The sequence below is a fragment of the Onychostruthus taczanowskii genome, unplaced genomic scaffold, assembly GCF_017590055.1.
Source record: "Onychostruthus taczanowskii isolate IOZ18803 unplaced genomic scaffold, ASM1759005v1 scaffold34, whole genome shotgun sequence".
NCBI lineage: Eukaryota > Metazoa > Chordata > Aves > Passeriformes > Passeridae > Onychostruthus > Onychostruthus taczanowskii.
The window spans coordinates 2,614,755-2,630,558 of NW_024500794.1; the positions used below are offsets into that span (position 1 = coordinate 2,614,755).

General features: G+C 47.9%; 1 protein-coding gene across 2 annotated transcripts; it reads left to right on the top strand.

The window, feature by feature from the left end:
- The first annotated feature begins 3,759 nt into the window (after positions 1–3,759).
- Positions 3,760–14,921, top strand: POPDC2 (popeye domain containing 2). 2 transcript variants are annotated; one of them, XM_041411045.1, is made up of 4 exons: positions 3,760–4,691; positions 7,023–7,131; positions 10,494–10,998; positions 14,479–14,921. In XM_041411045.1, exons 1-3 carry the CDS (start codon positions 4,147–4,149, stop codon positions 10,950–10,952), a joined length of 1,113 nt encoding a protein of 370 aa, XP_041266979.1. In that variant the 5' UTR covers positions 3,760–4,146; the 3' UTR covers positions 10,953–10,998; positions 14,479–14,921. The 2 variants fall into 2 exon arrangements, with proteins under 2 accessions (XP_041266979.1, XP_041266980.1); XM_041411046.1 differs by having other exon boundaries at positions 10,494–10,860.
- The last annotated feature ends 883 nt before the right edge of the window (positions 14,922–15,804 follow it).

Sequence of the window (15,804 nt, forward strand, 5' to 3'; positions counted from 1 at the left end):
AGTGTTTGTCACAACAAGAACTGTTGAACCATTGTGTGTCAGAGCATGAACTGAAGAGAATGCTAAGAGGTAGATGAGCACCAGCTTTATGGTAGCATGGTAAACTGTGAAAATGGTGCCACAGAATAGAGCAGGGCAGGAAGTGGCCAAGTGAGACTGGAGTGCTGCTTATATCAGGTCAGTAAAATAAAAAAACATTCCTGCACAATTTCACACAAATTCTGTTCACTTAAGAATTGGGATGTTTAGACCTCCATGAGGGTAAAAACGTGGCAAGTACTTCAGAAAGTTTTTGGAAATGAATGGGATGCTGATGTACCTGTGTGTAACAAGTACAGAAAGGATACTGGACAGCTCTACACTTAAAGCAACAATGGGAGAACTTTGTAGTCAAATCAAATTCCTTGCTGAGTGACTTCATTTCTTACTGTGGTATTCCTGTGGAGTGCATTCAGTGTTTCATTCAGGGAGTGGGAGTTCCTGCGTTAATACTTGCCGACAGTGTTGGTGACAGACACTGCCCTGCACAGGGTGGTGTGTACCTTGAGGGTGTGAAGCACAGCAGTAGCAGGAAACTTGACTGAACTATAGAGCAGCACAACTAGATACAGTACATGCCATCTCTGAACCTTTGTAATTCACTGTGAGCCTGTCTGGAGTAGGCTTGAGACCTTTCCCAGCAGTTGTGAATCAAATGTGTATATTTTGGAGCTATGGTGTTTATTCATGTGTAAGTAACAGTTCTACAGACTAATGCCAACAATGCACTAGATAATAAATCAAAAAAGAGGTGTTTGATTATGCCCTCTCTGACTTCAAGCCACCAAGGTGTTAGTGTCCTCAACACAGGTGATTGAACTGGTTTTCAGCTTATGGGATCAGTAGTGAACCTGTTGATTTCCAAAAGGATGGGCAAAATAACCAGTCATGCAGCTGCTGTGAGATGTGGGACTGATAATCTCTGTGTTGTGTGGCTCTCAAGGACAGAGGATTTATTTGCCAAACATAGTGCAGGCTGTACCTGTGTTGCATCATCACGTGCAGCTAAATATTAAGTGCTACTGGTTGAGTCCATTTAAAGTGGTGAAATCAGTGAAGTACCTGTTTCCACACTGCCTGCTTCAGTGCTGAAAAGCCTGACATGTCTGTTTTTCACAAACACAATTTGTAGTAATGGTTACCTGTTTACTTCCAGGGAAGGGTGTTAATGTTGCTCAGGTGTTTTCTATGAACTTGCCATCTTCATTCCAAATTGTTTTCAACTTTGGTATTCCCCTTTCCCATTGAATCAGTATTGGCTTCTGAACACTTGTCTTGGATGAACCAGTGTCCCTGGATGAAGAGTATTCAATCCAAAGTAAGGCATGAAAATAAAATGTGTCTTTGGTAATAAGAGGGGTTTTTTACTTTTGCTGTGTAGAAGACTGAAAGTGCTGTGAAGATGATCTGTATGGCCATGGTACTGTCAAGGGAGAAAGGAAGATTTAGTCTTGGTGGTTCAATCACTTTACAAATCTTCCTTTTGGAAGTTTGAGTCTGAAAACACTAAGTTAACCTCTAATGTGTGCTCCGAGATCTACCTTTTAAAGTGCTGTATCATTTTCTCTACAATGTCACATTGGGACCCAGCAGAAAAGTTGTGTTGTTTCTAATGAGATCTTTGTGCTGTTATTGCTGTAGGTTGAAAGCTTCCTGTCTGCCTTTCACAGAGAAATCATAACAGGTCATCGTCACCCACAGTGCTTCAGCATCACTGCAACACCACTATTTATGTTCCAGAAGATGTCAGAACATAAACTCATTGTCCTAATGAGTCATTAACACTGTGTTCTAGTTTATTTTTTACTCGGGAATTTACCTAACTGAAGGATGAAATTATTAACTTCCTTTTTTCCACTTTCTTTGATGCCCTGCAAAAGGGTTTTGGTAGTATGAAAAGGTAGGAGAAATTACCATGGTGCTTCTCAGGATGCTTCCTCTAATGTAATTCTACATTTCTTCTTATAGCAGTTCAGTTTTGTCTCAGAGATCTTATGTAAGTATCTTTTTCCTAAGTGTTCACAATCTTTATATCCCAGCTCCCCATTTTATCAGATGTCAGCCTATCTTGGAGAGAAGGCTCCTTACAGATTTTTTGCAGAGGCCTAAAGGCAGAACAACAAGGACAACTAGTTGTTGTTGGGATCATATAGCGAGTATATGGCAATGGTATGAAAAACAGAGCCTGGATTCCAAGATTTTTATTGTGGTGCTTTACCTATAAGATCATCTGTCTTGCTTTGGAGAGAAGGTCAAGAGAAAGTTCTTAATTTCCCCATAACTCTTGCAGATGAGTGTTGTTCTGCTTCAGTAGCTAGGATTTATTTCTTCACTTAGTTAAGGGGTCTCTGAAGACCAGGTTCCCTGTTTCACTTTACCTTTAACAGAAAGCACCTTTCTGAATGGACTGTGCTCACCCTGTGCAAGGCTTAATTTGTCTTCTTTCTTTCCCACATGTCAACCTGCCAGGATGGCTCTTAGGAGCCATGCAGCTCTCTGTTGCAGATGGCCTCATCATTGCAGAAATAAGATTGTGCTGGCCAAAACCACGATTAATTCTTGAAGGTTGCCATAAAGCATTGCTGCAGCCTTGCCCGGGAGACAGCGTTATTCCAGAGCACTGTGAGTTCAGAGAGGCAATCAGTGTGTCTTTAACTGAATGGTGCCAATGGGAATGGCATGTTAGGCAGGGCAGCTGCAAGCTCAGCCTGAAACACGACCACCCTTGAAACCCTATCTCTACCCCACTGACCCATGCAGGCTGACTTCATACTGTGATGGGAGACCACGTGGGTTGCGTCAATGCCTGAAATGTAACTGCATCCTGGCAGTGGGGCAGATCCTGCCTGTGTGACTGATAATGTGTTACTTGAAGCAGGGGAGGAATTGAATTTATGCATGTTTTGTGTAGCTGACCATGGAGGACTGACCTCAAAGGCTCCCTCTTGTGCCTATGTCCTGGGTTACCTGAGTGGGAAGTGTTGGCTGTCCTGTTTGAGCTAAATGAGGGTCTGGGGCAGGTTCTAAATAACTATTAGGAAAATGAGAATGTGAGATGATGTTTCTCAAGGGTGATTCCCACCAGAGCCTGTAATCCCTCAACTAGGATTCCCCCACAAAATGTGCTTCCAAGTGTTACACACTTACAAAGCTTTTGGCAGGCAGTCAAAGTGTCATCTTCATGACAGATGAAACTGGGTACCAGAGTCTTGTTTGCTCTAGTTTTATCCCTTGCATTCACAGTTCTCTGACTGTGCAAAGCTTTTCCTTGTGCCCCTTGATCTAAAACACCCCACGAGACGAGAGGAAGCTCCCTGGAGTAAGGAGAGGCTGCAATGGACCTGGAAAGTATTAATTGAGAGCCAGCCTCTCTTCTTTTGCCAAGTCCCTGCCACAGTTACGAACCACAGTGGGAAAAGGGGGTGACCTTTTTCCTTTTTTGTGCTGCGTGAAAGTCACTCTCTCGCAGGAGTGCAGAGCGGTGCAGAGCCCGATGTGTGACTGGAGCTCGCCACGATAAGCTGGTTGTTTTCCCTTCTTTCCTCTCCTCGCGCTGAGCTGGGCTTATCTGGCTGCCTGAGTTATGTTAAGTAGCGGGTGCATGCTTGCTCTCTGTTCTCCTCGCTGCTTTTGCTCCTTGGATTTCAATTCCAAACATGGTTATCCATTTGGGGTCTCTCTCCGTTCCACTGCCAAGAGATACACATTCCACACTCAACACCAGCTCCCTCTGCTGCTCTCTGACAGTCGCTATTCCATTTGCTGCAGCGCAGGCGAGACAGGCAGTGCAAAGAGATCTCTGTCCTGTCTGTGAGTTTTCCAGCTAATGGCCTCGACTCTTTTTCTGACCGAGCTCTTTTGGCCCCACATTTGCCAGCTTCTTTTCTCACAGTTGTGGCTAAGGAGGGGGCCAGTCGACGCTTTGTGAGCCACAAAGAGGAGAAGCAAACGCCTTTGGAATTTTTCAAGTGCAAAAGCACTCGGCAGCACGTTTTTAGCATGTTACTTTGAAACACTGCTGTGGGACCAGACGGTGCACAAGAGGAAGAGGAGGAGGAACAGCTACCCAGCAGCTCTGGTTTCCAAACTCTGCAGCACCCTTTGTGTATGACAATTCATTTTGAGCGCAGGACGGCTGGGGAGGGTTGGGAGTTGGACAGGATGAGCACAAACAGCCCCTCTTGGGACCAGGCTGTTCTCCGGCCTCCGGTGTGTGATGCTTGGAAGGAGATTATGGAGGAAGCAGCCTACCAGCTGGCCAGCTGCATTGTCCTCCTGGGTTACATGGGGGGAAGTGGCATCTTTGGGTCCCTCTATATCTTTGGCCTCCTGGCCCCAGGCTACTTCTGCTATGCTCTGTGGGGCTGGCTGAGCGCTTGTGGGCTGGACATCTTCATCTGGAACATGCTGCTGGTCCTCGCCTGCTTGCTTCAGCTGGCTCACCTGGCTTACCGGCTCCGCAGAAACACCATCCCAGAAGAGTTTGACCTCCTCTACAAGACCATGTACCTGCCCTTGCAGGTGCCCCTGGAAGTCTACAAAGAAATCGTGAAGTGCTGTGAAGAGCAGGTCCAGTCGCTAGTCAGAGACCAGAATTATGCGGTGGAGGGCAAGACACCCATTGACCGCCTCTCGCTGCTGCTGTCCGGCAGGTAAAGGCTCCCCCATTTCTGAACAAAGTCTGACTGCAAACCACTGTGGCTTATTGTTGTGTTATCACCCTCTGTAGAAACTGGGGTGAGTGAGGATTGGTTCCTCCCTCTGAAAAGAATCTGAGTTACGCATCAGTTTGTTGGGGAAGGGGGAAATTTGCTTTTTGGGGTGTTAGTTTTGTTTTACTAACTTAAGAGCATTTCAGGGAATGGTTTGCAGATTCAAGCTATGGGCAATGAAGTGGCTAGCTCAGTCTTACCTGTGATACTTTTGATGAATCCTTACCCCTTTGTCTGTCATTTTGAAGTGATCTTATTTCTGATGGGAGCAAACTGGCTATGAGGATGTGTTTCTCAAGGCAGGAGAGCAGTGTGTCTGGACCTGTGGTCTCTGGGGGTACCAGGCACCCTTCTGTGATGTGAAGAGCTGTGTGCTGAGGCCTCAGTTCACCTGCTCTCCCTGGCCAGCAGTGTTCAGGGGGAAGTTCCTGTTCCCGACACCCCAATCCTCAGGGCTTTGACATTTTTCACTTTGAGCACAATTTCCTCAAAAGAGAGAGTATTTTCCTGTGGTGGATCCTGCCTAATCAGGTGTCTTTCTTTCCCTGTGCTGTCAAGCATTTGTGATATTCCTTCTTCTGGACACCAAGGAGAACCTCAGGGACCTGTAGAGAGTCACACTGGAGATTTGATTGAATGAACTGTGCTGATCAAGTACTGGCATTTGTTCACCTGAGATCCTGTGGCATGCCTTTAGCAGCATATCCACTTAACGATTTGCAAAATCCAGATGCATACAAATAGCAATAGTGTTGGCTTCCAGTCCGCTGCCAGGAACTTGGCACTAATGTTACATAAGAATGGGAAAGGAAGAAGATCTCTAAATAGGAGCAGTTCTGAGCTGCAGGAGGTGTGTCTCACAAGGATTTTCCTTTGGGAATACAAAGCATCACCTGGGCCTCCTGTTTTACTGCAGTGGCCAATCCTCTCTGGTGAGGGAGTTTGCAAAGAAGAATGGCTGACCTTCCTTTTTTTGGTGTTGGTCCCTTTTCTAAGATGTGTTAAGAGCACTCTGGGTCCACCAGGATGTTGAATGGCATAGCACTGGAGGGAAATTTGGTATATGTGTTTCCAGTAGTGCTTCACCTTACCAAACATCTCTGGTCAGCAGCTGGCTCTGAAGTTTACTGTATCCGTAAATAATATTGATGGGGAAGAGTCTGTGCTATCTTGACCTGCACTGGATGACGTGATGCTACTCTGTGGGCATGAAAGTGCTACAACAGACAGTAAGATGGTGATGGTGGGTAGTTGTTGGGCTCTCTTTTGCAGTGGGAAACATGCATCTTGGCTGGTAAACGATGCTCCATGGAGATGGGAATGGATTTACATTTCCTAGTACCCACTCTATTGCCTTGTGGGGTCCTTGCTGACCCAGCAGAGCATTGCTGTTACGGTGCTCTTTCTTAAAATGATCACCTGGGGTCTTGGAAATTCAGAATATGCCTGGATTGGGAAATGTGCCTTGCAATCCCTGACCCTTCCAGGAAGCACTGCCAGCTGATTGGAAGCCAAAGGTGAATAGTCTTTTAACTCCTGAAGGCAGGAATTTCCTTTGTGCATCATACAACAGGGGTACATGGTGACAGGAAAGCAAGAGGCCCCAGGTCTGGTGATGCAGAGCTATGAATAGAACTCCAGAGTGCCCTGGCATTGTCCTTGCTTCAGGCCTGTGCAGATCCTTCTCTGTTCCCACAGCAGAACTCAGTGCACATTTGACCTTGACCCTGGCAGGAAACTGTAGCAAAAGTAGGCAAAAGGGATACTTAGAAGGCCAAGAGAAAGTGAGTGGTAATGCACAGCAAACTATGAGCCCTCGGGGTGATCTGTGAGGAACCATGGGCAGGGGGATTTTGGGGGATCCTGAGTCTAGTGACTTCCCATACCAAGACTGGGAATGCCCTCATGCAATCCTGGAGACAGGAGGAAGATACAAGTACAAAGAGCCACAGGCTGGCTTAGAAGTACCTAGAAAGCAGCAGTCCTGTGGGCTGAGAAGTCCTGAGTTAGGACCAAGCATTGCACCTGTGAGGGCTGTCTGTGTAGCAAGAAACAGAACACAGATGGAGTATGGGGAAGTGGCAGCAAATCCCACAGAGAAAGGAGGGATAGCCTCATCACTAAGGCACCTGCAGCTGTCCCAAGAGGGTACGAGACATGTGTGAGACAATTATTTCTTTCCTCTCTGGTGGGATACACTGTTTGAGCTATCAGATTTGTCTGACATCTGTTTTGTGGCCTAAGCCTGTCTGCCTCACCTCTCCTCTGCAGGATCCGAGTGTGCCAGGATGGACAATTCCTTCACTACGTCTTTCCATACCAGTTCCTGGACTCTCCAGAGTGGGAGTCGCTGCGACCTTCTGAGGAAGGAACTTTCCAGGTAACCACAGCTCAGCTTCACTCCTTGGTGCTTTGCTGCATGTCTGAGAAGGAGGTGGAGAGGCCTCGTTGTGCCATTCAAAGCACCAGGAATACTTTTCAGGAATACTTTCCTCCCCTTCCTGGTGGTTTAGCCAGCACAGGATTGTGTGATCAGCTGTTTAACCTTTTTTCTTACCTTGTTCTGAAGACCTCAGGGCATGCTCCTACTATCTGCTGATAGCAAGGAGGGTGGAACTCCTTCCTGTTTATGAGGGAATCGAGGTGTCAGGCTGCCAGCTCTCTTCCCTTAGGGTGTTCTCTAGTACCTGTACTGATGCATTTGCCCTGCATGCTGCTAGCAAGGTGCATTGTCCTAGCATCAGGATGGCAGCCGTGGCAATGTGCAGCAGTGATGTAAATCCATAAACATCCCGTTCCTTTGTACTGATGCATCTGCCCTGCATGCTGCTAGCAAGCATCAGGATGGCAGCCGCGGCAATGTGCAGCAGTGATGTAAATCCATAAACATCCCGTTCCTCGCAGAAGTTTCTGATGGTCATGTGTTTTGGGTGGAGAAGCAGAAAGGATGATTCACACCCAAATATGGTTCTTTCTGAGCAGAAAGATCTCCTGCTGAGAGGCCAGGCCAATTCTCATTTGCAGTAACTGAAAGGATTTTGGCCTTGCTGTCAACACCCCAGAGTGTTTCTTTGGCTTTCCTTCTGGAGAAGATGACTTAAGCCTACATCCTTCTGTCTTTAGCGCACATCCCAGGATGGCCTGATACCTGTCAGGATGTCAACCCTCATTATGTCAGTTAGGGCATATGAGGAGGGATATTGCTAATCCCTTGGGATCATGGGATGCTCATGAGGAAATTATGCTTTCTCATGAGGGTAGCCCCAAGCAGACTTGGTTAAACCGGGGCAGCTCTCCAAATCTGCTTTCCTAGAGTCTGAATTTGGCTCATGTGTGAAAGGGTCATGGTAATTGCTCCTGAAAACAGTGCCATCACCAGTGATTATCGTTGCAGGAGATAGCTGGCTATGTGACTGTGGCACAGGGCTACAGAGTATGAGCAGAAATAGGGATGTTGGACCAAGATAATGAAGTAGAAGAGGTAAAAACAGCATGGCTGTGCTACGACTGGAGGTATTTCATGTTTTGCACAGGTCTTCAATCTGGCAGCAGACTGCTGCTAGCTCCTGGGCTGTATTTGCCCAAGAATCCAGCAGGGAGAGTGATGGGCTATGGGCAGGGAAACGGCTGACTGCAATGGCTGACTGCAGGCATGTAACCTGCAAAGACATCCACAGCATTTTCTGAGCTGATTTCCGTGGAAATAAATGTTCCCAGAGCTCCTGAGGGTCTTCATCTGTGGTGTGAGACAGCTTGGGATAGGCTGGGGCCAGGCTGTGCCAGCCCTGCCAGCACCACACTCTGGCACCTCTCCTGCTCTGCAAGACAGGGCTGGTCAGTGAGGTCAGCTGTGCCTGGCATCAGGATGGAGATGTAGAGCCTTAGGTAGGGAAGGCCATGTGCTGGAAATGCCTAAACCCCATGTTTGCTTACGGAGGAGCATGAAGAAGTAGCAGGTGTGTGAGACCAGCAGTCATCAGGTGTCACTTAACCAGTCCTGTACCTGGAAGGACCTTACTCTTGGTGGACATGCTGAACCATGGTGATGTGCTGTTTTTGGCAGCTGTTTAACCCACTAGTCCCTCTCACCCTGAGTAGTTAATAAAACTCTGTAACTTATCTCAGCCTTGTCTTAGCAGCACAATAATTTAGTTTAAAAAGTGCTTGTTGGACTCGGGGTCTTTGCTGGAGGAAGGCATGGAAGGTTTTTCTTGCCCAAGGTTTTTCTTGCCCCACTGCTCTCTGGATTGAACTATTTCAATTCTGAGTCCACTGAAAAATGGCAGAAGCATGACTTAGTCTACAAGAATAGCTGCCTTCCTTGAGCTTTCTGCTTTGGCTGTGTGCTTCCCACAGGACTGTTGGGTCCCAGTGCCTGAAGGAGTTTGGTTTCAGGGCTGGCACTTTCCCCCAGAAGGCTGAATTACAGGCTCTTGCTGATGCCGGAGCACTTGTGTCAGGGGGGATTCAGGAGTGAAATCTGCCTTGCTGTCCTGGTTTGGTGGCAGGTTTGCTTATTGCATCTCAATCCCTCACAAGAAGGGATCACTTTTGATCACTGTGCCAGAAGCTGGTTAAGAAAATGAGATTCCAGTCATTTCAATTTCTGTGTGACCCTTCTTTTTGCTTGCCTGGCCTGGGAAAGTTCTCAGGTTTTATCTCCTATATTTCTTTCATCAGACAGCTGTTTGCAGGGCAATGGCATTAAATATCAAACCCAAGGACACACACATGCAGCCAAGCCATGTTCAGCTTCCCAGTGGCCCACTGCCATGGCGGCTGACCAAGGAGACCCCTGGGCACAGAGTGAAAGGGAGCCCCCGGGATATTTTGGTTCCGGCACTTGTTCACATGCCAGTGTCTCCATTACACTCGGATGTTCTTCTTTGGCCCAGGGCAGTTTGACCCCTCCTGCATTACTTGTCTTTATTATTATTATTTATTATAATATACACTTACATACTATATTATGTTTTTTACTGAAATTGTTCTTGTCCTACACTTAGGGGGAAAAGATCTCTACGCTGGCAAAACCACAAGGAAAACGAAACATTCTCTTAAATCAATCTGAAAAACCTGAGTTTTCTTCATGTACATGAACACAATAAAACCTTTTCATTTCCTCTCTCACTGAGCTGTGCTGCAATGTCCTTCAAGGCCATTCAGCCCTACACAGTCTAGCAGAACTGCTGAGACAGGATGGCAGGATGACCAGGCAAGCCTTTCAGGTGGCCCTTCCAACACTCAGGGCCTTCTTGGAGCAGGGCTGTGGGGCTGTGCAATCCAGCAGCAGAATGGGTCAGCAGCTTCCCCCAGGGCTCCTTGCTGACAACTCAGACTGACTGGGCTTGCAAAAATAGCCCCCTCTGTAGCATTTCTGAGGGATAGGGGTGTCTGTGCTGCCCTGTTCATTTCAGCTACATCCCTCAGATGTCAATAAGGGAGCATCATCTGAAAGCAAGAGGGTGAATCGTAGCCATCCGTGTGGCTGGGTTAAATGAGGACATGCTACTAATTGCATAGGAAAATGGGGTCTTTGCCTCCTTAGGGAGAGGAAACAGCAATAGGTAAGGATTTATCCAGTCATTCAACCAGGGCAATCTGTCTCTCCAGCCCCACCATCTCCAAGGAGAGTGGGATTCAAAGGCGCTGAGGGCATTCCCTGGAGTAAAGCACACGGCTGCAAGGTGGGTGACCCCACCCAGGCAGCGGGACTTACTCCACTCACTGCCTGCCCCACAGGTCACGCTGACAGCTGAGACCGACTGCAGCTACATCACCTGGCCGAGGAAGAAGCTGTATCTCCTCCTGAGGAAGGACCGCTACATCGCCCGGCTCTTCTCCTCCCATCTGGGCTATGACATCTCGGAGAAGCTCTACTCCCTCAACGAGAAGCTCTTCGCCAAGTTTGGCCTTCGCTTCGACATCCGCTTGCCCAGCCTCTACCACGTCCTTGGGCCAGCCTCCTCCGAGGGGGAGTCGGAGGACTGTGAGGAGCTGCTGTCAGGCTCTGGCCAGGCCAGCGTCTCTGAGCCGCCGCCACAGCCGCCACCGCCGCCACCGCCGGCTCCGCGCCCCCGCGCATCCCGGCCCGACAGTGATCTGCTGGGTGAGGACTCCACCAGTCTTGTCTTGGAAGATTTTGCTGAGTTGCCGGGGTCTTTTATGGACTATGTGAGCGAAGGGGAGTATATGAAGTGAGGGCACTCCTGGCACGGGCACACCTCACCCTGTGTGGGACCCTCGCGTAAGTACCCACTTGCAGAGCAAGTCTTTCCCGTGGTGCATCTGCCTGGACAGAGCACTGGACCCCATTGGCCATGGGTTTGCGCCTCTGCAGTGTTTCTTGGCCCGCTGCCCCAAGGAATCCCAGAAGGTGGGCTCAAGCTATGTGGTTTTCCTAAGGAAAAGCGGCAGGGTAGAGGCTTGACTCCAGGCACCAGCTGTACTGTGGGGTAGAAGGGCCAGTAACCTGGACATAGAAAGCTCTTCCCTGCCCAGTTCTCTCCCCATCCCGGAAGAGAGGCAGAAATACAGAAATGGTGCCCAGGCTAGCAGGTGGTACACAGTGGTCACTGAGACCATGAGGTAGAGCTATGCCAGGAGATACTCCAGTATTGAGCTGAGCAAGGGCTCTGCAGGGGAGAAAGCCCACATCCCAGGAGATGCCAACAGGACTAGAAACAGCTCCAGGGTTTATAGCAGATTGGTAGCAAAGAGTTGCTATAAACCCTGCAAGTGCTCAGTCTCAGCAGGAGGACAAAGCTCAGAGTCCTTCCTCTCCCTGCCCACCACAGCTCATCCCAGCATTTGATCTGTTCTCCTTGTTTCTGCAGAGATTCACCTCTGCTAGATCAGTAAGGTGTTGAAAAGTCTGCCCTGGGTGGTATAGGTCTTTCCTCCAGTCACCCTAGGTGGACTGACAGGCTAAGCATTGTTTTAAGATGCCCCAAACTCTGCTTTCCAGTGAGTGGGAATGAGATGATCTCTTCCAAAATGCCAGTTCCTTACTCCACAGGGGAAAAACATTCTTGTGCCTGGTGGCTGTTGGGGCAGAGGAACAATGCAGGCAAACAGAAATAGATGGGAGAGTGGCTTGTGCTTGAAATTCAAGTCCAAGTGGCCAAGAGAGAAATTCCACCCTGAGCTACTTTTAGCTAGTCACTGCATGCCAGCTGCTACACACCAGCTGCAGACCCCAAAATGTGCGTTCCTGCTGCCGCACACAGTAATCCAGCTGCCAGGCACCAAGCTTGGGACTGGGATTTCTGTCCTAGAAGTGACCCCTGCATGTGTCTCAGTTGGGTCTGCACAGCAGGAAGGAAGTTGCAGGGCTGGGCTGCAGCTGGGGTGGCTGCCTTCCATCAGGCAGCCTTGAACACAGCCACATTGCACCCTGCTCTGCTCTGTGCCTGCTTGGGTCTACTTCTACCTGTGCTGCAGACCCAGTGGCAGAGAGCATTGGCTCCTGGCATGAGCCTTGACAAGTCTGCAGTATTCTTCATATTATCTGGGTATGAAGAAAGTGACCAGGGAAAGAACAAGTGTATTTGTTTGTGGCTGAATCAGATAAAGAGTTAGCAAGAGTTTTGATTAGGGTTTTGTTGTTGGGGTTGATTGGTTTTGTGTAGTTGGTTGTTGTTTTCTTTTTTAAGGAGGCAGAGAGAGAGAAAAAAAAAAATCCACATTTTTCTAGGAATGTGAAGCCCCTGGTTTTGCTGATAGGCTGCTGGAGATATGAATTTGCAGCTTTTTCAGTCCTTACTTGGAGAGGCAGAAACATTGAATCACTTATGAGACATCCATGCTCCTAGCTGTCGGAGTGTCTGTGAAAACATGCAATCACAACGGAATGCAAGTAGTGTTGTGAACACAGCAAAGTCACTTTGCCTGTGCTTTGATTCTATTTTGTCTTCTCAGAAGGAGAATATCTATTCTCAGGTCACTGGTAGAATTCTTCTGGTTGATCAAGCTCAATAAAACCAGAATTTCAAATGCAATAAAAAAGGAAGGAGGCAAGTAACACTGTAGCTTTTTTGAAAAATTTCCACCCATTTTTGGCAGTGAGGCAGTACTGTGAACGCACACACAAGGGGTGTGTGTGTGTTGGGCAAAACTTTGCTACACAGCAAAAAGCTGTTCTTGCTTTCACACAGTCCTGTTGTGAGCTGGAAGCTCTTGTCTTTCTAGATCTTGTGACAGAGACAGTATCCAGGAGTGCTGCTTCTGGCAGCAGAGACCTGCAATAAAAGCCAGATGTTTAGAGGCTTGTATATGAGGTGAGAGAGGAAGATGGTCTCCCGTGTCCATCAGTCTGGAGACAATAGACAGTGTGGTATTTTAATTTTTAAGGTAATTAGACAAGGAATCAAAAACTCTGTTTAGTGTGCTCATAGTGGTGGAATGAGAGCTTCCTTGTTACCCTACTTGGCACTTGTGTGTCCTAACCACATCTAATCCCAGCATATCCCATCACATCCCACATCACAACAGCAGTTGTCACATCTGGACAATATTCCACAGTGACTTGAGTGCCTCACCACAAAAATTAGTGATACAGAGGGGCTGCAGGTTTTCCCTCTGTCCAAACAATTGTCACAGCTCAGCAAATAATCTGAGCAGGTCTGCCATGGCTCAGGTGAAGCACTTTCCTAACTTTTTCCTACATCTGTAATAAACAGGGAAATCCCCTGCAGTGTCATTCTTCAAAATAAGTCCCTGATGTCAGAGCTCCCTGGGGCTTTCTCCTGATCTGTGCTCTCATCTCCTTCCCCAGTAACTCCCAATGTGGGTAATCACCCTGCAGCCCTCTAAATTCCCCGTGCCGAAGTGCTTCTGTGGGTGGTGTTCCTTTTCCTTTTCTGTCACTACAACAGCCACCTTGCAACACTGTGGTTCAGGAGGGCAATTCTTGAATGCCCAAAGAGCTACAAAGGTCATACACAAGAAAATATTGATGGAAGACATATTGGCCTGCTACTCATGTAATCTAGCTCCTTGAAATCGTTTCTAGTCTGCTTATGAGTAAGGTGGACTGTGATATCCCACTGATGAGCACATTCCTTCTCTAAGGAGGATGCTGCCGGTTTGAAGGAGGCAGGTTCAAAGGTTCTGTTCACTACCTGCTTTAACTGTATAGTATATCTCAGTGCTCCAGAGGAAACTAAGCTTTATTCCTTGCCAGGAAATTAAACAACCAAGAGCAACCTGCTTTTTCTCCTGTTCATAATGCATTTGTTCTAGTTTCTTGCTATCGAGTGCTTGCAGGATGTGTACCTGTTGCTACCCGTTTTTTCACAGTTACATTTTAGGGCTGCCTTTCTATTTGGTAGGTGAGATGGGAGGATGGATACTTGATGGTCTGCAACTTGGTATCTAAGTTAGTAGTTAATGTTTTGTACCTGCTTTGAGAGAAAAAGCAAAGGAGCTGTGGGTTTTGTTTAACAAATATCACAGAAGGCACTTTGGAAGGGTTTGTTTTTGCCATCTCAGAATGGGTGCACCCTGTTTCCTGATTTATCAGTTGTTGAAGAATTACATAGTTTTGCACACTCATTTAGGAGGGGAGGGGAGAAGAACAGGTAATGGTGGGCTCCATGAGATTTGTGTCTTGGAAAAGTTTGAAAGTATGATAGTAATGGTGTGCTCTCTTTCTCTCCCTCTCTCTCCCTCGCCCCTCTCTTCCCTGGCTCCCTTTTCCTTCCTTCTCTACTCATTCCTTCTGCAGCCTCTGAAAACCATCTCCAGAGTTCTCACCCTTTCTGCAAAGGACGAGCCCCTCTGGCTCCCACTCAGACCCCCGAACTCTAGGGAACAACAGGCTGTTTTCATCCCAAAGCCCCTCCAAGGGAGCAGATGCTCACACAGGTTTTTGACCAGAGACACTCTTTAGCACATAGAGACGTCTGCCAGCAGATATCTACACTGAGGAGCACATGAAGCACATGCTTAAGACTGCAGTGTGACACTCCAGCACCTCCCACCCCATGGCTGTTCACCAGAGCTGCCTTCCCCAGCGTGCTTCCACGGTCTGTTTTCTAGTCCTGCCTCTCTGAGGCTGTCAGCAGCTCTGTCACCAAAGTGCACCAATATCCTGCAAGCAATACCAGCCTGCTTGCAGAATCTGTGTTCCCTTTGATTCAATGATTCCCATTAAAGTCAGAGATGAAACCACTGGTGTTTGAGGATTTGAAGAGGGAGAAAACTGCTGGAGGGAGGGAGGATTTGAAAAGGGAGATCACTTGAGGTGATCTCAAGGCACAGAGTGGATAGGGCAAGGGGAAATGGGCCTGACAGCTTTGGTAAAGGGCTTGCAATGGAGAGTTCGATGCTCTGCATCTCGCTGGGCATCCACTCTAGTAAAACCAGAAATTACTTTTCCAGGAGTTAGGATTTCTCATTTATGACAAGCACAACTTCTGAAAGAAGCTGGTGAAAAAAAAACTTCTGGTTGGTAAACTCATTGATTCTTGAAATAAGAAAAAGAAGGAATTGAGATTGGGATCAGGTGTAGGAAAGAACCCTTTTTTTTTGTGTGCTCGGGGTGGGTGTGACCTCAGGGTGCACAAACATCAGGTGAAGAGAGTAATGGATACAAAACATATGTGGAGAGAGCAGCCATTGATAGGATGGACAATGCCTTAATGAAAATCGTGTAGAGATGGAAGGCCTCTTCCAAGCTCAGCTGCAACAGGATTTGTCTCATGAGCTTCCCCAGCCATTTCCTCAGTCAGAGAATTGGAAGTACCTGTGGAAGAACCCTCTGTCTCACAGAGCCTGGTGCAATCAAGTTGAGCAGTGGGAGTAGGAGCCTCTCCAGGGCAGGTATTCAGGGAAAGAGCAAGGAATGTTGGTCATTCCCTCAGCACAGGGAAGGGTGTCCTTCAGTGCCTCTTGGCACAGACGTGCTGGCGCACCGCCACTCTGCCTGTGGGGCTGGCTTTGTGTCAGCCCTGAGCTGGTGGAGGCAGCCCCACCTGCCCTGCCCTGCTCACACAGGGGCTGTGGCCCAGCCTCTGGTTTGGCCTGTCTCGCAAGTCTCAGCTGGGAAAAA

Bases quoted from the DNA above. Each gene is read 5' to 3' on its own strand.
- POPDC2 (XM_041411045.1), top strand. From the start codon at position 4,147: ATGACAATTCATTTTGAGCGCAGGACGGCTGGGGAGGGTTGGGAGTTG. The intron at 4,692-7,022 runs GTAAAGGCTCCC...TCTCCTCTGCAG, and splicing joins TCGCTGCTGCTGTCCGGCAG to GATCCGAGTGTGCCAGGATG. The intron at 7,132-10,493 runs GTAACCACAGCT...CCTGCCCCACAG, and splicing joins CTGAGGAAGGAACTTTCCAG to GTCACGCTGACAGCTGAGAC.